Genomic DNA, 25,105 nt, shown 5'->3' on the forward strand with positions numbered 1-25,105 from the left:
TCCTACGGTGTGTATAATCCTGTGCTGAGTACTTCAGTGAATTGAGGATGACCAAGAGAGGTCATAATAGATATGAACAGAAATGCTACAGGCATAAGGGATGAGAGAGAGGCAAGCCTCCCTGGGTTCATAGCCAGATTCCATCATGTTCTAGCAAGAGACTGAATTTTTCTTGCCTTTCCTCATCTGTGAAGAAGGAATGATGCAAAGTCCTACCTTGTGAGACTGTTAGGAGAGCTTATGCACGCACAGCGTGTGTTAGACACGCAGTAACACTCAATAAATACTCGCACAAGGTAAGGGCAGTGCTTGGGTCCTGTCCTGGCAGAAAAGTTGGTGGTGAAAAGCCCTGCCGGGCTTTGGAGCCGCAGAGCACGCGGAGAGATTTCTCAATCGCTAGGGACAGAGCGCTGTCTCAGTGATTACAGGGGCCAAGAAAATAGTCTCAAGGAGGAAGTCACTCAGCCTTTGACATTTGTGATCAGGGTAGGTTTTCCTTGTACCTCTTTCAGATACTTTTGAGTGCCCTGTTTTAATGTGTGAACTGTTTAGCTTTTCTTTCCTGGTGGACAGTGAAAATGGAGAGACACTGAAATACGGAGTTACGGAGAAGAAAACATCTTTCCTAACTTCTCAAATAGTCCCTGATGTTTGAAATTAGCCAATTCATGTAATAAGAATTCATGGGAAATTTATATTTAATTGGCTGCAAAAACTCAGTTTGGTTTTCACAAAAGTTCTATTGAAGACGGCAAGTTTTCAAAATGCACCTCATTCCGAGGGAGACAAATGACCACAGTCTGGAGAGTCAGCCTCCCCCACCTTTGTGACGGGTTGTAGCAAAACCCGTCTCGACCTTCCAATGCCCACAGCACTATTTGCTCTCCAGGAATACCTTCCCTGATTCACTCCAGCTGAGTAAAATGTTGCTCCTTGTGCCCTTGCAGCATGTGGCTTGAACGTGCATCTATGGTGTCACTTTATTTTATTCTGTTTTATAGTGTTGGTCATCGGATATAAGTCTTTTCCATTCCTTGTAACAGAGTTCTCAAGGATGGGGTTGCTATCCTATTGTTTTGAGCTTCACCTTAGTTAACATTTGGTATGTGCTCAATAAACATGGAGTTGCTAAAGGACTTAGTCGTTCAACCGCTCTTCACCGTCTGTACCTACTTTGTGCACAGCACTCTGCTGGGCACCAGTAGGAGACATGCGATAGGATATGCCTGGATTCTAGCCTCCAGGGCATTTAGAAAACCTCTGTAGGGGGAGCAGGTACAAAGTGATTATACAGAGGCTAGCTTAGAGTCACTAACAACTTGGGTAAGAGAGGTCCCAAGGCCAAAGGCTGGGAAAATGGGACGCCTGGCTTTGAAGGGGCTGAAGCCCCCAGGCCTTGCACTGCAACCAGCCTTGAAGCTTTGGTGGGAAGCCTCATGGCAGTAGGAGGGGGTGGGCTGGGTGTTCTGCTGGAAACGACTAAATTATCCTATGGGTCACCAATTGATTTATTTGCTAATTGACTGGCCCAGCTTTGGGCTTTAAGTCTAAAGAAATCATTTCATCCTTTATTAAATACTGCATGAATCTCACTCTTTGTTCTGCAGGGCTATACACAATATACCAGTGAAACTTGAATTTACACCACAATAGTTGCGCCACTAATGACCTTCCAAATGCCACTAATACCATGCATGTTCCGCTTCTCAGTTGGATCCAAACCTGTCAGTGAATTCTGAGCCCATCGACCTCCCTCTGACACAAGAGCAGACCCCCACGCCCACGCCCGCCCCTAGCCTCCCCCATCTTTCCATGATTTCATTTCTGAATCAGTTACTCTTTGGAGACCCCGTTCTTATACACCTCCTCTTTTTATTTGGTGGACAATACTTTATTCGGAAATGTTCCTGTAATTACAAATCCTGTTAGCCATCCTCCTCCGCTCCCCAGAGGGATTGTGGGCTTTAATTAATTAATGTGGTTAAGCCACTTTGAGGTGTCTGGTTGAAAGGTGCTATATAAGTGCAAATTATTATTATTATAGCTGTTGACATCCCATGGCAGCAAAGCCTTCAGCCCTCTGCATCTAGAGACCTGAACAAAGGCTTCTAAATCTTCACCTTCCCTGCTAGGCCTGAGACGGCTGGCTCAATGGTGTGAGGGCAAATCTGTAACCATCCCAACAGCAATCAACTAATCCCCATTAGGTTGGCTTCCATTTCCTTCTTCCAAGCTGCACAGTCCTGCTTCATTTCACAAATCACGCCCCCATTAGCTCTAGACAAAGGTCATAGTGTCCCTATGGCCTCTGTTGGCCTAAAGGAAAAGAAAAAAAGAAAAAAAAGGGAAAAAGAAAGATTGAAAAAAAAAGAAAGTTGTCATGAAATGCACAAACTTCTCACTAGCAGTCTAAATAAAGCTTTCTTTCCAGTCGTAGTCCACTTACAAACATACCTGTCTGCTACTCAGGGAGCCAATGGCCTCACAAACCAGAGATACCCAGAAACACAGCACTGTTGTGGGTTAAGGTTCCTGCAGCCCTGGCTTGACTGCCAATAGCTAAAGACAAAAGGGGAATCTTTCTGGGCTGGGTGGGAAGAGGTCATCCACTGAAGCGGGAGCCCCTCTTCGGCTTCCTCCTCTACCCCCAGGTTTTCCCTGAGAAAGCCAGCTGCCATCTGTAGCCAGGAAGTCCTCACAAAGGCAGGGGACCATGATTTAGATGTTTTGTGCTACACCTAGCACAGCACAGCCCTTAACAAATACCCAGTACTTCCACTATGATGGTAGCCATTGAAAGCAGCCCTGTGGGGGAGCCCTGGCCTCTCGAAGGGACGCTGCCGACCAAAATGCTCCTTACAAGGCTGTGCCTCAGCCCGTTTGTTAGTGTGGACGTGGGTGAGCCTCAGGGGGTCATGTCTTCATCTGCCTCCATTTATCCTCCCTATTGAAGGGCTCCTTCAGGACATCGGTCAGTCTCTGTGGGAAGTGATTTGGAGAGCAACAAAAGGACCTGGGCCCTTTGGGGGGCCTTCAGAATTCAGTAAACATCTGGACACGGAAGGCCAGGTTCTCAAGCAGTCTAGCTGGGGAGATGTCAAAAGAGAGAAAGAGCTGTGTGTGCAATGCAAGCTCTTAGTTCTGTGGCGACATTTGTTGTAGAAAAATACAGACGCCCCAGTAGGTAGATAGGAAGATTTTTCAAAAGCTCCTCTATTTGTCAGTTTTTGTGAGTGCAGCGCACTGTTTGTCAGTTCTCATGGCATGTGTGAGGAAATAGAAGTTCTGCATGGCTACGGAGCAGCATGTGATGGATGTTCTGATTCTGTATATACTACGAATAACCCAAGGTTGCAGAGCCTGTCCTGGGAGTTGTGGTTAAGCCTTTCTTGTTATCCTTAAGGTTTGTAAATCACTTTCTAGTGAAGGTGACTTGGATTCTCATCATGAGCACGTTTTAATTGACAAAAAAGGAAGTACTGAGACTACGTGATTTACACTTCATCCATGGGAGAATTCAGGATCTGAACTCTTGACTCTCAATGTTCCTTTTATTGTTAAATCAATCCATTTAGAACACATTAGTCAGCATGATTCATTAGTCACATGGCACTAATCAGCATTCCCCAGAGTCCCCAAATCTATCCTCAAACAGCAAAAGAAACTGGTCTCTGACAAGAGACAATGGAATGCCATTTGCATCCGTATTCAGGAGCTGCTGTCCCTTTTAAGTCCCAGTATTCTCAGGAACCTGCCTCAGTTACCCTAATTGAAATGAGTCTATCTCCTCTGCTCTTCCATATCCCATTGCCTGAGCCTCGATAATATGTGTCACAGTTTGGCTTTGATTAAACTTATTTTGTTTTGAAATCACTAGATTTTGAGCTATTAAAAAGAAGGCACCATTTTTTTCAGAGTTATATCCTCTGAGCACCATGGTTTGTAAACGATAGATGCTCAACAAATACCTGCTAAACTGAACTCACTGAAATAAAGCTTAAGTCATATTCCAGAGAGAACACCAAGTCCTTTTGGAAGAGATTTTCAAAGAAAATCAACAACCTGGATTGATTTAACATCTTTTGGTATCATTACCTGGGCATTTTCACAAATGCAAATTGTTAACTCTGCAAAGATAGCCAAATGGCTTCCAGGTTCTAAAAGAGGAGTACAGGTCTTGGAATAGAGTTTTTCTCTATAACCTTATTCCAACTAACATTTTATTCCCTGTTTGAAAAAACTGTGAAGACAAGAAAAAAAAAACATTTTGGAAACAAGATGTGTTTCGTCTATGACTTTGGACCCAAATTCATACCCTGCCTTGTGCTATAAGCACCAGTAGCTGTTGTTGAAGTATCTTTCTTGCATAGTGCATAATAGCAAAACACATACTGTTTTTGCTTGAAATAGATTCAATTTTGGGTAGGGGACCAAGATTTTGAGGTGCTGATCTGTGGTGACTGATACTCTACGTCTTTGCTCTAGACTCTACCAAAGAGGTAGACAGCATTTTTAACACAAAATATTTATATTGCACTTCAACATCATGTAATCAGTTCAGACCTAGGGTCTGTACTATTGTACCCTAGGGCCTAAATTTAGCTAGGCACATGGCCATTTAGATGAACAACTATATACTCTCTAAACAGCCATTTCACTTTTTTATATACAAGAGAAACCCTCACACCTGCGTACCAAAAAACATGTGCAACAGAATTCATTAAATTAACAAATAATTGAAATTTCCATCAATAACATGTGAATGGATATGGAAACAATGGATATAGATATGGAAACAATGGATATGGAAAACTCAATTAAAGTGAAAGAACATGATCCATGTATATCAACGTGGGTATACTGCAACATAATATTAAGTAACAAAAGCAAGTTGTAGAATGATGTGTCCAATAAACAATTTATGCAAATTTGGAATGCACTAAAAACAAATCTCTCTTTGAGGCTAATAGCCAGAGTAAAAAAAGTCAATAAAGCACAGGGCCAGTGTGGGAAGATGTCATGGAGGGAGGGAATATGAAGTGAATATTAAAAGAGAAGAAGAGAACTGGGCAGATGTGAGTCCTTGCTCATTTCCTCTGGGGAACTCCTCACCAAGAAGCAGGCAGAAGCTGTAGAGAACAATGCCTTGGCCTGGATGAGCTTTCTGAGGCTGCAGTGGCACGTGGCAGCCTGGGGACAACATTACAGGCCTACTCTGCCCTCTTCTTTGTGACCTCTGTTAGAGGAGTTCACTCTTTCTGCTCCATTGAATCCCAGGGCTCTCTGCCCAGGCTCCCACAAGAATGCCAGGCTGTGCCAGGTGTGTGGGTGGTATTTACCAAGCAGACACCTCCATACCTGGATGGAAACAGACTGAGAATCTTCTGGGTTACTTTGAGTCCACCAGGCAGAAAACATTTAGATAGGTTACTGATTCAAGCTGAAATCTGATGAACTCAGATGGTGGTATTTGGGGGGGAAGAATTTTTCAATAAATCATCTAGTTGGCTCAGTGATTTAAAAAATGGAGTGGAAGAATCCAACCCAACTTTGTGACAAGGGAACAAACAGAGGAGATTAATGCCTCTCCCAATATGCTTCAAAAAGCAATCAAAAAACCACTTTTGATTTTACAAGAAAGATGAGGCACATAGCTTTCCAGCTCTAAAAAAATCATTGTTTTGTTTCTTTGTTTTCTAGTTTCTTCTAAGTCTCTATACTAGGTGATTGGAAAAACAGGACACTAGCTTTGTTTCCAGCACCTTCTCTGGACCTACTTCAGGGTACTCTGAGCACCCCCTTAGGTTCTCCATCCCCATCCCAAGGTTTACGTTGTTCATTGAAACCTAAACTAGTAGAGAACAGCCCCAGAATCCAAATTCAACCTGTCATACCTGCTCTTGATTTTCCAAAAAATATGAAAAACACAATTTCATCCTACTGAGAAACTAATCCATTATCATCTGTCCTGTTCAAAACAACCTGGCTTTTGTTTTTCAAATGCTCCCTACATTCCTGAGGAAAAGGAGAGTAGCAAAGGAAAAGTGACCAAGGAGGAGTCCCTCGTTCTCCCTGGCCAGCCCCTCCTTTGGGATCTGCTTCTTTACCTGGTCAGCAGGCCTTTACTGCCACGAGCCCCACGACAGCCTGGATGGCTCCAGGACATCCAGGCCCTGGGTTTTCCTAGGCCTCCTGCAGCGTCAGCCATGCAGCCCAGCTGCTTTTAACTATAGACTCTTTCTTCCTGGCCTTGACACTGAGGCCCAGGGGTCCCAGCTGTGTTCTGGGTGGCACAATGTTTGGGGGCTTGCTGGGGAGACGAAGGACACGACTAGAACAGAAGTTGGAGATCACTGTAAACTCTCCCTTCCCTTCTGCAGCCACGTGGTTCTGTGGGTCCACCCCATTAAAGCCACTTCTCAAAGCCAACTCCTGCTTTTCCTTCGCCACGAGGCCCTGGTGCCCCTCGCATCACTCTGGGCTAGCCCGATCTCTAAGCTTTGCCATGCAGTGGGCTTTCCTAGTGAACTCCGGGGACAAAACGAAAGACGTATTAATGGCATCCTCCACCCTGTTCACCTTTCCCACTTCAGTTGCACAAAAGAGCTGAACTCTCCCTCTGCTGGGATGCGGCCCCTCTCAGAGTTCGAACCGGCAGGAAACTGGTGACTGTGAGCTCCCCCTCTACTTTGAGGCCCAAGTATTTCCAGGGTTTGGGCCCAACCATGAGAGGCCAGGATCCCCGACAAGTGCAGGACAGACAAAGAAGATGCAAACAGCGGTATTACCATGGTAATGGCCTGAGCCAGGCGGCCTCCTGAAGATGCTGGGAGGGTGGGTTTTCTTTCTTTTACTTTTTCTTTTTTTTCCGCAAAAGAAGAATAGTTCCGCTCTCTATTTTCCTACAACAATAGCATGGACCGGCTCCTTCAAGTGTTTCAAAAAGCAGCCTGAGAAATCTCTAACCAAGCCCCTCAGTCTCTCCAGCCTGCCGTTTTATTGTCCCTCCCATCCCAGTGAACAAAGGGGCAGGAAGGGTCCAAGGCCCCCAGTAGCCGGCTGTTCTCAGCAGCCTAATCCTTGAGAACTGGCGAGGGGAATGGCCTGTGGAGCCGGCCTCACCTTTTATCGCCCCCCCCCCCCCCCCCCCCCCCCCGCTTATGCACTTAGGAGCTCTTCAGGTATTATAAAACCTCCTGGTTAGCAGGCCAGTAGGAATCTTGGGGCTTGCGAAGGGGCTAAAAGGCACCCAGGGATCATTCCCACATTCACTAATAATAGCCCTGCCCCTCCCCACCCCCCCAAAAAAAGAAAGGTAGCCTGTTGGGGTTATTCTTTCCCACCACTCCAGGCTGGCTCCATTACAAAGACTGAATGTGCAGCCACAAGTGGCTGGGCTGGAAGTTTCTCTTTTAGTTGGTACCACAGGAGCTGCCCTCACTCTTCTAGCCCTTCCCCTCTCTGTCCCTATGCCCCTTAGGCACAAACAGCATACCTCAGACCCCTCCAGCTCTAGGTACCAACCACCATGCCAACTCAGGGCTATGATTTCAGGGTAACCCCTCACACAAGGAAAGCTTCTTGGCCTTGACTATTGGTACCTTTCCAAGGTTACCACCCGGGGATCAAAGGTTTCTTTGCTTTAAACCTGGGGAACTGTGCAGGTGTTTTTTAGCTCAGTCACCTGGTAAGAGTGGGAGAAAAATGAGCTTTTAAGTTCCAGTGTGTGGCGATCTCAAGGGTACAGCTTTACTGAGCTGAGTGAATGATAAGTACACCATCTCCTAGGAGAATCAGATAAAGCTAAAGTGGGAAGGTCTTTAAAGATTACTAAGGCTGATGACTACAATCCAAGTAAGAAAAACATTTGCATTGCAACCTCCATACACACACACACACACACACACACACACACACTTCACAAAACAATACAAGATATGTGATATAATCTGATTTTTCCTATTCTCCTCTATTTCAATTTTTAAAAATGCTGGTTGTAACTCATTTATTTCATTTTATGACCCACTAATGGGTTGTGACAGTTTGCAAAACACTGAATCAAGGTCATTGTCATTTTCAAGCTGACAAAACTAGTAAGCCAGAAATTTTCTCAAGATCACAACAGAGCCGGAATGGAGAGCCAAAGGGGTCTCCAATAAAGGAGGGGTCCCCATTTTTCTGAGGACCAGAGCTTCCTTTTGTTTTCCCCAAGTCTTGGGAGCACAGAGCTAGAGGGGAGGGACTGCTCAGAGGTTTGTATTCAGTGGCCCTGCTGTAGGAGCAGAAGGATTTTGCTCTTTTGGAAAGCCTCAGAGAGAGAGGTGTAGCTTGAAGAAGTGGAAGGAATAAAACAGCGTTGAAAGCAACCAGGTGAGGCTCTGTGGTCTTCCAGACATTTTTATTTACTCCTTGGGGTTTTTGCATCATCAGACACACAGCTCCAGGTCAGCCTCCTTTAATAATCCACTTTCTCTCGTTTTCCAACTTTTTCTAATAGACTTTCTTTGTAGTTGTTTTAATCTCTACCAACTGACTGTAATTCCAGTCTCTACTTTCTCCAACAACTTCCTCTTTCCTGTCAAAATCATGATCTTAGCAATGAGCATCAGTGATGCAACTCTGTGAATCTTGTTCCCACAAATATCCTAAAAGTTATCCAACTCAGCCCTGGCTGAACACTGGGCTATTGACCAAAATGCCCAGTGATCACGACCTCAATACAAGCAATCTGGGCAGAACTGGTGCCTTCCCCCCTGAAATTGTCTTGTAATCTTTCATAGAATTTCTTGAAATCTTCATCAAAGTTTGTTATTTAGTAGACGTCTAATCTTCTAAGAAAGCCTCAAAAAATGAAGAGCCAAAGCCACACTGCGCACTGGGTACATACCAGTCCAGCCCTCTGATTGCTTATTCGTTATACACCCTCAGAGAGTATGTAACAAAGGGGCCTGCTGTTTGCTTTGCTTAATCTGGTCTTAAAATCTCTGCTTCTTTGTCAGAAAACAATATTTGTGATTGCAAGAAACAATATTTACCAAGGAACTTGGATAGCATAAGTCAAAGGCTAAGAGCCAAAGGTCAGTAGTTCTTACCCCAAATTTCCCTTGGACCTGAGTCCCTGCTGTGGAGCTCAGCTGCACCAAACAAACACACTGTTTTCCACGTCCATTAAGAAGTGGATGTTTTAGAAGAGGAAGGAAAGGGAAGGCTGCAGCCTGTTCCTCAGTTAGAAGCATGAACTCTCCAGGCTGCCTCACAAAATTCCTGCAATATCTTTGCAGTGCAATGTGTCTCCATGGGGATATTGTAAGGACGCACCCTGTTTTAGAAACCTGGGAAAAAATACTCAGCTTACAAAATCCTAAAGAGCAGATATTCCTCCCATGAACAGCAATGACAGTACGCTCGCTCCTCTGTGGTTTAGGCCAGATGTTCACCTACGCATGTCTGTGGCTAGGGCCTCCTGCCTGACAGTGGGGGGCAGACGTGTATCCTGAGCATTTCTGTGGGGACCCTTCTTAATCTACAAAGCAGTTTTGGCCATCTGACCCTGGGGGCTAAGTTCAATGGTGTTTGAATGGATCTCTTCACGTTCATTGTTTTCTGGACAGACCTGAAATTGGACACCTTTTCTACCCATCAGAGGATCCAGCATCTGGGAATGAACCACCACTTACTGGAGATCGGTGAGTTCCAGGTTGTGGCTTTACCATGGGGGCTCAACCATGAGCCAGGACCCAGCTCCTTCCAAGCCCTAGGCCCACGTCATAAGGTGCAGGCAGTGAGGCTGGGTCCCCAGCTGGGACTTGAGCACAGGGAAGGAAATGGAGTAACCAGAAGGAGGCTGAGGAAGTGGTGCTCTTGGAGCCACATGAAGTGCGCCACAGGCTGCCAGCCCAGAAGGCTCTTCAGCCTGCTAAACGAGAGGGCTCGGAGGTAGCTGGGTCTTCCACCCTGGCTTCAGAGCCTGACCCACCTGCTTCCTCACACCACAGGTCCTGTGAAGAGGAGGGCGGTGGTGGCAGTTCCTCCCCTGCTTGGTTTGACCTTCAGTCTTTGGTTGTCTCACTGTGTTAGGAAATTCTACAGTTCTCTCTCAGCCCCACCACCACCTTCTGGCCACAACTGCCAATTTCTTTTACCTCATCAGGATAAATACCACTGGCTAATTCCTTTGGGCCTTTGTTCTGTCCTGAGGTAGCTTCGATCAGGACATAACAATAATTAGCAGCCAATGAGCAGCACTGAGCAAGATCAGCTTAAAGAAATGGCTTAGTCCAAGGATCTTACCTTGAAGAACCAGGCCTTCCTTCTTGATGGTGTAGACAAATGAGGCGAAGGGAGCCAGAGGGGACTTGGCCACGAGAATCTGCACGTAAAGCACATTTTCCCAGAGTTAGGCAAAGGAGATACCAGCGATGCACCTTCCTTCAGTCCCCTTTCCACTCTGAGACAAACTAGTGACATAGGACAACAAGTCGTAAGGTTTATTTAAAACAAAAAAAAACAAACTATTTTGGAACCAAAGGAGTATTATTCCATCAGTTAACTGATGGCCTTGGAAAGATGTGCATTTATTCCAACTATGCTGACACTGAATGCCGTATTCTTGAATCAGTTCTTTTCGAAATAAATTTCATTATTTATGTCACATGCTTAAACAGTTACCTTTTTATCCAAAGATAAACCTAGCCTGATTCTCTAATTTTATTCATAACCTTACCTATTTTACCAAAAAAAAAAAAAAAAAAATCAAAACTCCCTTAAAAGATAAAGATTTACTCTCACTGTGAATATTCAAAATAACTTGCTAAAGGAAGGCTATGGTAAGTTGCTGCGGTGGCCCCAACTCTTCACCAAGTCCGTATTTGTACCCTTTGCCACGTTACTACATTTCCTCTTCGTTAAGGTAAGGAGTATTTCTTATGGCCTTGACTGTGGGTCTGGACACAGGACTTGCTTTGGCTAATAGGATGTACAAGTTCTCAGCCTAGGATGCAAGAAGCTTCGCATATTTCCACTTATTCTTTCATGTTTCTGCTCCTGTCAGAAAAAAATATATCCAAGCTAATCTGCTATCTCAGAAGGAAGAGGACAGCCACTGGAGCAGAGGTGGCCAGCCTGGCCTATTCCAAACAGTGACGCACAGGAGAGCCACATACACGTTAGTTACAGGCTTATTACTATACCCTCTGAGAAGTTGGTGTTTGCTATCAGGAAGCATTACTGCAGCAAGCACTGACTGGTGTACCAGCCAACACAACACATGAAAAATATGTGGAGCAACGGCATTCTCCCAAGAAGATACCCACCTTAAAGGGAGTGCTCATTTGGTCACTATCGCTAACCCATTATGACCCCTCATCTGGTTCTACAGAACCTCTAAAAACTGGTGGATTTTTTTATTACAACATTTCTCCTAAAGGAAGATGGATAGCATCTTCCTGTTTTACAAATTAACATCATCAGAAACAGAGGCAGGTTGGCACTGAGCCACTTAGGTAATCGGGGAGGCAAGGAAGAAGAAAGAAATGATTTCCACTAAAAAAAGGCTTACATGTAATAGCTCAATCTATCTCAACTTAACAAACATTCACTGACTGTCAACTATGAGAAACGGTGGAATAATGTGGTGAAAAGATCACAGGTTTTAGTCCTGAGTTTGAGTCTAGGCTCTTCCACTAATCAGCTAGGTGCCTATGGCAAGGCTTGCAATTTTCCCCAGGTAGCCATACCCTTCTTCCTTTTGGTAAATACGTTTCAACATTTCTCTGCCCATTTTGCGACTAGGTGTGGCCATATGACAAAGCTTTGACTAACAGAATGTGCATATAAGTGGCAGGTAGAACTTCTGGATTATATTTTCGTAAGAAAACTGTGCTCTTCACTTTCCCTTTCCCGCGTCCCAAGGGCAGGAACCACAATCAACCAACCACTTGGATGTGGATATCTTGGGGAATGACACAGCAACACAGGAGAAGGAAGAGGGGTGACCTCATAAAGCATCAATGCCTCCCACCTGGTGTCACCTGTCTACTTCTGGACAGAGCCACTTGTCTGAACCACTGTATATCTTCTGATGTCATTGTTACTATGGTGTAGCATGAATTCTAACCAATACTGTGGCTCTGGACAAACCTAACTTCTTTGAGTCTCAGTTTCCTTGCATGTAAAATGGGGATAACACGACCCACCTAAATGGGATTATTGTGAGGATTAAATTCAGTATATAAAATGCTTGATACTATGTCAAACTAACAAGACTATTTCCAACCAACTCATCACATATTCTTCCCAAATACCCCTTAACTTTCACTCATCAAAAAACAATATGCTTTTATGAGAAGGATTCAACTCAAGTTGAAGCTCAATATTTTTACAACTGCTCTAAAGTTATCTAAATAAACTTGCTCATTGTCCTCAGAACCAATGAATAGATGGTGAGCATTGACATCTTCCTGTCAAAAATATCTCACATGAAAATTAAGCTGGAAGCTTCCTGACAGAGATAGTTTATGGATGTCCCTTGGTAGGGGAATGGCATGGCAGAAGAAAGGACAGTGCTTCTCAAACTTTAATATGGTATGAATCACCTGTGGGTCCTGTTGACCTGCAGATTCTGACTGAGTGGGGCCTGAGAGTCTGCATTTCTAATAAGTTCCCAGGAGATGCTGATTCTTTGGTCCACAGAACACGTTTTGAGTAGCCAGTTTCCAGGAAATTAGCCTGACTGAAGAGTCTGAGATGGACAAACAAGAGATGACAAAGGTCTAACCCATAGCTGTGTTAGAAAGAATGGGGGAAAAGGAAATGGATAAAAGAAATATAAATCCTTTGGATCAAAGAGCAATAGAAATAAACTAAACATACTTAAAACTTCAGATCTTTATTGTCTGCATGAAGCAATTGGACATGAAACCAAAAGGGCATAAATAATAATCAATAAAATATCGTACTATATTTTTGAAAATTATATTACCATTTTTATTCTATAGACTGCAGAATCTAAGACTCAAGGGGAAAAAAGGATGTGATATTCTAATGCAAAATAACAAATGCCATCTGAGCCTAAGCCTTCCAGCTCAGTGGTGCTACCTCCATTATCTGACTGCTTACTTTCCCAGGGAGCACACACCTACTCCTGTGAGCCAGTCCAGAGCCCCAGCCAGGAAGACCTTCCCTGGAGGAACCTCACACGTGGAAGAACCTCCTTTCCAGGTGCAGTCAAGGTGTTTGGACAGGCTACTGGTTAATGCCCTGCCCCTCTCAAGCAGGGTTTAAAATGGGTCATCAAAAGAATGATTCGTGTGCAGTTAGGAAGAGGAAGTGATCCATTATGTCAGATGAATCCCACTTCCTCTTTTTTGGAAAGAACTTCCAGATTGATAGAGCAGAGGGCTATCACCAACACAAAATATCTGACTTTCAGCAAAGAAAACGGTAACAAACGTTCAAGAGCCTTCTGGATAAAGAAAGACAAGTTAGGCTGGATGCTAATCATATTAAGTGGACTAGTAAGTGACCAAAGGATCAATGGCAATCTGGTGAGGGGCAACAACCTCAAGTAGAAACGTACTGTATTTTAGCCTTGGTGCGGTCACATTCAACATTTTTCCTGACCTGGATAAGGACTGATATGCTGATATGTTCAACCACATCCATACAACAAACATGGGTTCCAGCAGAGAATAGAACTAACAAAAATTGCTACCCTAACAGAGTTTATATTCTAAAGGAGGCAAAAAGACAAGAAACAATAAGTAAAATAAGTAAAATATATAAAATAAAGTAAAATAAGTAAAAACAATAAGTAAAATAAGAACAAATAAGTAAAATATATGGTATGTTAGATGATTACATGTGCTGTGGGAAAAAAAGGGAGAGAAAAAGTATAGGAAGCATATTTTAATCAGAGAAGGGGGTCAATTTTAAATAGATTACTAAGAGGAGACCTCACGGAAAAGGTGCCATTTGGACTTGTGGGTCATGTAACTAAGCCCATTCATGGATGCTGAATATGGTAACAGAAGACAAAAAATATAGAGAAGAGTTAATATTTTAGATTAGAGTCATAATATCAACTTGGTTGGAATGTTGCATCCCACAAATCTTTTAGGATGCAATTTTATTGAAATATAGTATATAAGGCTTTGTCTTTGGGAACAGAAGACCAACTATTGGTTATGGAATGGGGGAGATGAGATTTAGCATTCAGAGAATGGATCAAGAGTGTTAGCTAACTACAGTTCCATATGAATTGGTTGTGAGATGTGGGTCACAAAAACCTAGTGTAGTCTCAGGTTATGCTGACGGAGATGGTATCTGAAACAAGGAAGTGATGGCTGTGCTCTGCTCCTCATTCAGCAAATCGTGGAGGGTACAAGGTGTTTGGATTGGAGCCCAAATTCCAAAAGGGAAACTGACAAACGAATAGTAGAACAACTGGAGGCCCATCAAGGTGGTTAGATACCCAAGCAACCCATGGCCACAGACACTTCATTGCAAACATGTGGTGAAGGTGCACATTGCTTTTCATATGAGTTTTCTGATATGGAGATTCTGTGATGTTACACAGTAGAGAGGGGAAGTGTAAATTAGCTTTCTAGCCCAACAGATTTAGAAAAAGTGATGCTTGCCATGTATGTCTTTGTGAATATAAATAGACTCTTCCCTGTTTTAGACTTGAATCAATATCCCATGCCCTGTGCATTTCTGCCTTTCAAACTATAAATTATCCTCTTCCAAAGCCAGCAACCCTCCCTAACAGATAATTTGGGCTGTACTGTTTCAGATGTTCAGTCATGCCATAAGTTTGGGGTGTTCTAATCATTATCTGACTTGGGCTGTTGTCAAGAGTTGTTCGATCTTCTTTAATGCATAATGCCCTGCAGGGAGGGCCTGACTGCTTAATAAAAATCTCCAGGGCCCTGTGAAAAAATTTTATCACGCGCAACCCTGTGTGCAATGTGTGCAATTGGCTTTGGAATGCTCTGAGGATTCACGGAAATATGCAGTCAGGCAAGAATGAGCGCAGACACATGGGACTCAGAAAGCCGAGCGCACCGCACGTCAGGTGTGTGGTATTGTGAGCTGTTAATTGCACCGCCTGCAAATGGCCAGATTGCTTTTTTCTTGACTGTTTCCTTCATATCAGGCCAGTTTGACTCTAACTACACTCTTATGAGTATATTTTCTCCTCTCTTCACCTATTATTGCAAAAAATGTGGTCATTGATATTTTTAAGGTTTGTGTTTACTATGTACTAGAGGCTGGGTCCCAAATCCCACTACCATCTGGAAGTAATTTCTGTTATTTGTACCACCCACCAAAGATCCATGTGCTTATTCAATCCACAGATATTTCCTGGGCACTTTCCTTTGTGTTGGGCGCTGTTCTAGGTGCATGGGATAGAACAGGCGGCAAGCCAGACGAGGTCCTTGCTCTCACAGATAATACGGAAGTCTTTAGGTCTTGAGCTTTTTTCACTTTAACATTCTCCTATGAGCACCTCATTCTTGTGCACTCATTCATTCATTCATTCATTCATTCATTCAATCCATCCATCCACAAACATTTATTGATTACCTATTAAGGGCCAGGCAGATTCAATTTTCACTGTGTGAATTTGCACTTTTTCAAAAATTGCCACCTGTGTGTCCCTCAGTTTATTTCTGAGATGTACGTTCTGAATTCTTGATGGGATTGCAAAGATCAGGAGCTTTTCTTTGATTCCCCCACCCTCCTTCCCTTCTATAGCGCCCAGTCCAGCGCTTTGCATGCTATAAGCTCCTAAAATGACTGATGGGCATTTTGCTCACTGTTCTTCACTTTATCCCTATACTGTATGTGTAAAGGTTTCTCCCGATTTACTAGTGAAAACACAGAGGCCTAGGTGCTCTAAATCAAACGCAGAAGGATTTAGTTGGCCTTTGGAGCTCACTGGCCTCCCCTCTCAGACTATCTTTTCCTTTCATGCCCCTCCCCTCGGGCAGCTATTTTGCTCCGAGCAAATAAGTTGTCAGCTGATTCTCTTGAGCTCTGCAGTGACAGCTGTTTTAAACCTTCCAGTGTTACCTTTTCAGGTGTGTTTGCATTTTACTATAAGACTGTCAAAGGAGAGTAATGGACCTGAAGTGGTGGAAAATCCTCTATGATTGGGTGGGTGGGGGAGCCTTCCTGGGTTCCCACAGTAATGAAAATGATGAAAACAATAACAGCCAACAGACATTCTTCCTCACAACAGCCTCTGAGGTAAGTAGCTTATAGGTGGTGAAGCCAGGATTTCAACCCACACCACCTGGTTCTATATTCCATACTTTTAACCACCATGACGGCATCCCCAAACATGTCATGCACAGATCAATCCACTTCCCTGAGATAATACAGCAAATGAGGCAGAATACATAATGGCAAATAAGGGCACATTTTGTTTTCTCCCTGCAGCATGGATATTGCAAGACAGAGAAGGGAACTGGACAAGGCCTCCATGCAGGGTTGCCTCAGCTGCTCACAAGTTTCCACTGGCAGTCTTCCTTCATTTCGGAATGTCCAAATCCTACCTACTCTTTGAACACCTCTTACAAATGCCACCTCTTCCAGAGAGCTTATGCTGATTTCTCCAGCCTGAGGTGATCAATCTTTCCCTAATCCCATCACCCTTTATGTGTACCTCTCTAATAGTACTTAGTGCTTTCTCCACTGTTTTACAGTTAATGTCACCTGAATTTACTACCATTTATTTGAAGACAGAGACCATTATCATCACTGCTGCTACTTCTGGTCCCACCCATCTCCAGTATGGTTCTGTATACATAATAGAAGCTCAATCATGACATGCAAAAATGAATGAGAGAATAAATGCACAAATCGGTGACCTTCAGAAGCTCTGACTCATACCTATTTTGAGGACTTATCTGGCACCCCCTCCCCAAAGCTGGGGGACTTAGAAGATGCCATAGAAAGGAGCGGGCTGCCCAATCCATCACTGCCAAGATTCTCAGCTTGGGCAGGCCCAAAGTCAAGTCTCCGGTTTCAGCTTGCTATAGCATCACATGTTTTTCCTGGCCTGATCCCTCTTCCAAGAGGCTCAGCAAGTGGAAAAGGAGCCATAGAGCAGACAGTGCCGGGCACAGGAAGCTCAGGCCTCCTCCAGGATATTGACACCTTCTAGGGATAACGCCTGTGTCCTCCTTCTAAAGTACAGGTGTCAGTCTCATCTGCAGCAGCGCAGCCCAGCCTTTCTCCTCCATGGGTGGCCACTGTGGAGCAGGCAGCAGAAAGATGTCAGGAACCTTGGGGACAGGCTATCCTGGAGGCTCCTTTTATAGCATTCTGGCAGGTTACACGAGTTCCTGCAATAGAGCTCGACCCTTAGGAAAAAGTGAGTTTTGCCTTTGTGGCCCAGGAAAGCAGACATGAACAGGCAGCCATGTGCTGAGAGTCAGCTGGCACCAATTCTTCCACTTTCTCTTCTCTAATTCCTGTGCCAGGCAGGTTTCCTTTAACACCAGTAATGAATCCTTCCTCTCTTCTGTTTCCTTCCTCATCCCACCCACTACCTCAGCTCTTATACTGGTAGGGGGGTGAAGGGCAGAGTAAAAAGAGCTGGCAGAGGGAAAGTGTAAGCAGAAGAATTACTTCCTGCAGGGGCAGGTGGTAGGCCTGGCTTTCTTTTTATCCCTGCTCTGTGCTACAGATGTAGAGCCTGAAGACAATGGAATATGTTCGGAGGAAAAAAAAAAAAAAAAACTGGGGTGAGAAGCAATTGAGGCAGATAGTTCAGAAATATGACTTTGCATCCGTCTATAATTTCATATCTTGCTAATGTTTTTAACCCTGTCCCAGTTTCCCCTATGATCAGCAAGATTAGGTGGCTGTGGATGAATCAGATGGCAACGTCCTTGTTGAATGCATAATACTTTCATCTGCGTGCAAGGGTCTTGCTGAGAAGCAAAGAAGGAAACCCACTGACTCTGAAATGTCCTGCAACAGGGACCCTATTATCTCACTTCAACTGGATGCCTGGGCTAATAAAACCCATTGCTAAGCTAAACAAACCTTTCCTCTAGCTGTGCCAAGTGTCTGCGACAGAAATCCTTCATGCCAGGGATTTTCCTCCTTGTCCAAGACTTAGAAAAAGGTTGTTTTCTCAGCTGCTTTGAAGCCCAGGAAGAGAGCCAGGGAGGCAAACAAGCCAGTCAGTCTTGCATCAGATGATTCAACAGGCTTTTGATAACCTCAAGTCTTCTGTCCCTTCCCCAGGTTGAGCTGAAGTCTCCAAGCCAAGGGACAGAAGGGCCGGAAATACTCCAGACAGGAAGATCTCTGGGGCTGGAAGGAGGCCACAGGATCGGGGTACTTGAAATGTACCAGTGATCCTCAAAGGAATTCCCTAGTCATTGTGTCAAGAAGAGCTGGAGGGAAAGGTGGCCGAGGTCCAGCTCCCAGTCCATATCTGGATCTCACACTGATTAAAATCTGCTTCATCACTTGGAAAATCACTCTCCATGCAACACTGAAGCCTCAGGATGCAAAGTGTTGCAAGATTATTTGAGGAGAGTAGAGAATGAGTTTAATGACATCTAAACTGCCTTCTCAAAATAGGGGAGTAAGATCTGTAGAAGTAATATAGTGCTGGAAAATGACGGGGTGGAAAATGAACTGTATTTGAGCAGGTGTGAATTTATTCATTTATCTACATGTGGCCAACTTCACAGCTTTTCCTACAGAAATTGGGGGCAGAAAGTAAGCTGATCTGAATCCCTAATTAAACATAATTCTATAATTCTATAATAAGTCTATAATTCTAGATCCTGGGAAGATTCTCCTAGAAAGTTTGGCCCTGTGGTTGCAAGTTCTTATTCCCAGAGAGTATCACTATGCTCTCTTATAACATCTCTCTGGTGGTTGTTTAAAACTACTTTCCTAGACTATAATATATCAGGTTCCCAAAGTACATAAACTAAAAGAGCTAGTTCCTTAAAGAAAACATCAATTTCTTCAGATCGATAGGATATTAACTTAGTAAATTATGAGATAGTAATAGTTCTGAGTAAGAGTGGCGTTTTTCAGTATACGTTTCCCCCAACTTTTTATTATGAAAATTTTCAATCATATAACAAAGTTGAAAGAATTTTATAGTGAGTGCCCACGTAGATTCTACCATTAACATTATTGTGCTTGTTTTCATCACTTACAAAATTGTTTATCACCTATCACATCAACCCACCTTATTTTTTTGTTGTTGTTGCATTTCAAAGTAAATTGAAAATATCAGTGCACTTTCCTCTAACTACTTTAGCCTGCATATAATTAACTATAAGCTTAATATCTGTTCATATATTTTTAAAATCATGTTGGCGTTTTTTGTTTTTGTTTTTTTTTCTGTGAACTTCACATGTGGTTTGAAAGGGTTAGTGATTTTTCCCAAATTATACTACAATCAGAGATAATTTAGAGACTACACAGTATGTAGTAGTATGCAAATTTATGTAGTCAAAGAATATGGGTCATTAATTCTTTCTATATTAAATATCAGCTTTATTGAGGTATAATTTACATGCAATGAAATTCTTTTTTAATACAGGCATCTAAGCTATAAATTTCTCTCCCAGCACAGCTTTAGCTATATCACATAAGTTTTGGTATGTTTTTTGCATTTCCTCAAAGTATTTTCTAATTTCCCTTGTGATTTATTCTTTGACCTGTTGCTTATTTAGGAGTGAATGCGTGTTTATTTTGCACACGCTTGAGAATTCCCCCCATTTTCTTGGTATTGGTTACTAATTTTATTCCATTGTGATCAGAGAATGGTTTCATCCTTTTAAATTTATTGAGGCTTGTTTTGTGGCTTAATATATGGCCTACCAGGAGAATGTTCCATGTACACTTGAGAAGAACGTGTATCAGCTGTTGGTGGTGGAGTGTTCTACAGATGCCTGCTTAGTTTATAGTGTTGTTCAAGTCTTCTATTTCCTTACTGACCTTCTGCCTAGTTGTTCTATCCATTATTGAAAGTGGGTATAGAAGTCTCCAACTATTATTGTTAAATTGTTCATTTCTCCCTTTGATTCTGTCAGTTTTTCTTCTTGTATTTTGGGGCTCAGTTGTTAGGTACATATACAGTGGGTGTCAAAGAAAATGTATACACATTTTAAAAAAGGAAAAAACTATTAAAATTGTAATACTCGATATACACTAATAACAAAAGATAAATACAAGTCATGTTTGACTTCTGCAACTACAAGAGGTGCTCAAAGTGGTTACCATCAGCGTCCAGACACTTCTGATTATGGCGAACGAATGCTTGAGCAACGTTGACCAAAGTGTCCACTTGTACACAATTTTTTGGCACCCCTGGTATATTTATAATTGTTATGTTTTCCTGATGGATTTACCCTTTTATCATTAGAAAAATGCCCTTTTGTGTTTATAGTTAGAATTTTTGTCTTAAATTCTATTTTGTCTGATATTGGGAAAGCCACTCCAGCTCTCTTTTGGATACTGTTAGCATGGTATGTATTTTTCCATCCTTATACTTTCAACTGATTTGCGCCTTTGACTTTTGTAGACAGCATGTAGTTGGATCATCATTTTTTTTTTTTACACATTGTGCCAACCTTTGCCTTTTGATTGGAGCATTTAGTCCATTTATTTTTAATGTAATTATTAATAAGGTAGGCTACATGTCTGCCATTTTGCTATTTGTTATTCTGTGTATCTTATGATTTTTGTTTCTCTAGTTTTCCATTAATAACTTCTTTTTGTTAGATATTTTTCTAGTATACAATTTTAATTCTCTTGTTGTTTATTTTACTATACATTTTTGAGTTATTTTCTTATAGGTTGTCCTTAGGATTGCTATTAATCTTTTAACTCAAAACAATCTAGTTTGGATTGATACCATCTTAATTTCAATTGTTTACAAAAACTTTGCTCCAATATAGCTCCATTCTCTTTCCTTCCTTTGTACTACTATTACTATTACACCTTTATATGTCTATCAACACAATTGTATAATTACTGTTTTTTGTAGTTTTCTTTCAAATCAGATAGGAAGAAAAGAATTACAAAAAAACATGCATTTATACTGTCATTTAGATTTATCAGTGTATTTACCTTTACCAGTGCTCTTTATTTTTTCACGTGGATTCAAGTTATCCGATAGTGTCTTTTAATTTCAGCCCGAAAGACTCCTTTTAGTATTTCTTGTAGGGTAGGAATACTAGTGACAAATTCTCGGATTTTGTATATCTGAGAATGTCTTAATTTATCCTTCATTTTTGAAGAACAGTTTTGCTGGACATACAGTTCTTCTTTATAGCCTTTCTTTCAGCAATTTGAATATAGTTTCACTTCACTATCCAAAAGTAGAAGATTCCTATGAAAACTTTCAAGACCTGAAATGGTGTACAGTGAAGAAACAATTGCCATTAATTTATATGGAAAAATTTTTGAGCATTCTCTGACCCAAAATTCAATGCACACATAATGTCTTTATTTCGTTCACCATGATCAAAAGACTTAATTATGTCCAGTTTCACGCTAAGCACAACACCCTTACAAAGCTCTCTTAGGCTTTTCTGTTACCTTAGGACACATCTTGCTAACAGATGCACAAAATAAATTGAGATAACGCACAGATGTTCACAGATACAGTTCAAAGGTATAGAGGTTTGATATTGAGATGCCGAGTGTAGTTTCTAGGGAAGGAGCTTGATGGTACCACTCTCAGTGCTTGGGGTGCACATGCCTCTATCACGGATTGATGCAGAACAAATGCTGACGCTATTTTCACTTTTCGCCTTTTTTCATAAAAGTGAAAATCTTCTTCATATTTCTTTCAGTTAGTGAAAACAGGTATTAATGTACTTCTTTTGAAAAAGTGAAGTGGTACAATGCAAACTTTTGAAAAGCGGGGGATACCTGTATGTCATTCCACTGCCTCTGGTCTCCATGGTTTCTGATAAGAAGTCAGCCAATTAATTTTACTGAGGATCCTTTGCACATGAAGTCATTTAGTGACTAATGATTGAACAGCTAATGATTAAACAGATTTCCCTAAATGAACCAGCAAGTCTCCCAGCCTTTGCTGAGGGTCTCTGTGTGTGTTGGGGCATTCTTTCAACACTCCAACAAGCAGTGAAAAACTCGGTCTCACCTTCACTTCCTGCTTACCCTGACCCTCACGGTCAACCAGAAGTGAGAGCTTAGGGTCTTCTCAGGTCTTTTCCTGGGCAGGAGCAAAGCCCTGGGCATGTGTATAGCCTTCTTGATTCCCTGGTATATGTAGGACCTTTACAAAGCCCCCTGTGGAAAGCTCATTCCCCAATTTTTCCTTTTATATTTTTTGTCAACTTCTTGTTAGCTCTACCTGGTAAGCGGGCAGCCACGACAGTAAGAAATTGCTGGTGATTATTTTTGACAAATGCCCTGTGGGTAGGACTGTTCACACAAGCCAAGTTCTGAGTCAGGTCAAATAAAAAGAAACCCTGAGAATGGAGCTTTCAGTGAGCTGTCAGCCAGTTCAAATAGTGACAATTCTCTTGGATGGGGCTTATGGGAAGCCCCCTGTTCTGCCACCTCCAATGGCTGCTGGCTTACAAAGCTATTACAGTTGTAAGACAGTTGGCTTTCAAGGTCACTCCAGAGCTAGAGAGGGAAGAATGGGATCATGGAAACTAAAATGCCACAAATCTTGTTGTTCCTACTGAGATTCACCTCCTTTTTTGAAAAAAATAAACATCCCTCAGATTGTTGCAAGACTTTAGTTAATTTTCAGAGTTCTGAAAAACTTGATTTTGACTGTTTCTATCAATGTTCTGTTGCTTTTGTGGAGGTACAGAGTTTTTGAGTGCCTTACTCCACCACTCTGTACATCATCTCCAGCCAACTTTTTAAACATCCTGATTCAATATCCATCTTTGTTCTCTCTCCCTATTCAACCCTGCCACTTTCTTTTCCTGTTTTCAACATTTTCACAATTCTAGAAGATTGATTTTGTTTTGTTTTCAATCAACTTAATGCTTACACATAATTTCAAATAGTAAATAATATCATTTTGTATTGTCTTTCTTTAACTAAATTTATGTCAGCTATCACATTTTTAATTTCCAGGAGCTCTTTATTGTCTTTTAATTACTTCTAATTCTGCACGTCCTATTCTTGTTTTCATATAATCTAACTCTCTGAGGATACTAATTATAGTTATTTTAAGTTTTTCTCCTAAATCTTGCATTATCTCTAATTCCTCATCGTTTTTTTTTCTTTCTGTTTTGTTGTCTCTTTGAAGTCTAAAGATCCTTGGTTATTCAGTCATATTTACTTTATAAAATATATCTTATTCTAAAAATATGAGTATAATTAGAAGCACTGTGTATATGGACAACATTTTTAAACTGGTGGGATCCACTGGAGAGTGATCAGTGTCAATAAATAGATACTTGGATTCATATTTACAGAAAAGAGTTCTTCAATCTCTTCTGTCGTTGCTACATTCTAGAAGTAAGGCTGAGAAAGAAGCTTCAGATTCACCATTTAGCATATGTAATCCCTTGTTTTAGCCAAATGCCTCCCCTTGTCCTCTGCTTTGTTTGAGTTCCAAGTCTGAAATTTCTCTAATTCATTTTCTTCAAAGATAAATTCTGGCTTCATCCTGCGTTGGAGACTTGTCACCTAGCTGTCCAGAGTGAGAAAGGGGGTCCAACTACTTCATATATTTCATATACAGTTTTCAACTAATCTGTTGTTTTCATCTGCTCTACTTTCTGTGATATCTGGTGTTTCCAAGTCCTGAGGAAATCGCTCAAGTATTCTACCGTTACACTACATTGAAGGCAATTTGGTTTACACTTTCCTCTTTTATAGCTTGTCAATCTTCTATCACTTCCTGCCTTTCAGTATTTTGTTCAAACCTGTTGATGTCTCAAAGAGATCCCCAATCTCTTTGCTCTTTTGGGCTAACATTATATATATATATTTTTGTTAAACTGAAATAATTTCAAAAAGATCATGAGAAAGAACGGAGATAAACACAAATGGTCAAAACCTCCACGTTAAAGAGGAGGCCTTCTTTGTGAACTTTAGATAGAACTTTTTCTATCTCCAATTAGTTAGTGATTTGGTGGCATTGACATAATGCCAGCTTTGAGGGTCAAACACATACATACACCCATACATGTAAGTACGATGTATACCAAATAACTCCTCTCAAGGGTGTGCAATGTAATTTTTAATTATCATCAAATCATTCTTATGGGGGCTAAGAAAAGGTGGCTTGGGGCCAAGTAGAATCATCCTTATTATAAAATGTAAGACACACGTAGTCAATCATTGCTTCAAATCTTGGCGCTATGGTTTTGGATACTCTAACCTTCGTAAGTATCACTTTCCTAAAATGAGCACAATAATACCAACCCTATAGACTTTATTGTGGATTAATGAGATAAATGACATTAATGAAAAATATGGCACTCATAACAACCTAAGAAATATTGGTGGGAGAAGACATAAAAATGCAGGAAAATTAGTAACTTCCCCCATTGTGAAAGCTAGAGAGTTCAATAATCTAACTGCCTCTCCTTGTTGCCCATGCGAGAATATCTGTGTGTAGAAGGCTAATGTACATTTTCACACGCAGGCTGTAGCACTGCACATTTAGGTTTCAAAGGAGATTTCTAACCATTACTGAAATGTTAATGTTACCATTTGTTAATATTACTACTACTGGGTGCTGCTAAAGGAAGAAATAAGAACTGATTCTATCACCAGTAAGTTCATGGCCATTCTTACTACAGTTAAACTTTTTTTTTTAATGTTTTTTAAATCAAAAGTTAATGTACATACCATCGATTTTAACTTTCACATAAGTACTATGAACAAGTATGTGCTGGTTTCATTGTCATCTGAATTTGGATATTTCAGTCTAGCGCCAAGGAAAGCAAACAAATACTGTCACAGGCAATTTCAAATGACAGAGATCCATTCCCTTTCTCTATCCTAAATCAGGAATATAAAAAGGAACAGAAAAACAAGCTGCACATGATCTCTGTCCAGACGTTAATGCTAAGCTCTCTGAACATCCAGGAGGCAGGCCCGACTTCCCAGC

General features: G+C 41.7%; 1 protein-coding gene across 4 annotated transcripts in view; it reads right to left on the bottom strand.

Annotated features, from left to right (window-relative positions):
- Positions 1-25,105, bottom strand: part of RAD51B (RAD51 paralog B) — a 612,705-nt gene that overhangs the window by 101,923 nt on the left and 485,677 nt on the right. For 2 of the 4 annotated variants that reach the window (XM_033109073.1, XM_033109076.1), the window contains 2 exons: positions 10,291-10,369; positions 1,878-2,316 (listed from right to left, as the gene is read on the bottom strand). In XM_033109073.1, the coding sequence (XP_032964964.1) occupies positions 2,300-2,316; positions 10,291-10,369 (96 nt within the window). In that variant the 3' untranslated portion in view covers positions 1,878-2,299. Of the gene's footprint in view, positions 1-1,877; positions 2,317-10,290; positions 10,370-25,105 lie in introns of those variants that run through there. The other 2 variants (XM_033109074.1, XM_033109075.1) reach the window with 1 other exon arrangement.

Source organism: Rhinolophus ferrumequinum, chromosome 6, assembly GCF_004115265.2.
Source record: "Rhinolophus ferrumequinum isolate MPI-CBG mRhiFer1 chromosome 6, mRhiFer1_v1.p, whole genome shotgun sequence".
Lineage (NCBI taxonomy): Eukaryota > Metazoa > Chordata > Mammalia > Chiroptera > Rhinolophidae > Rhinolophus > Rhinolophus ferrumequinum.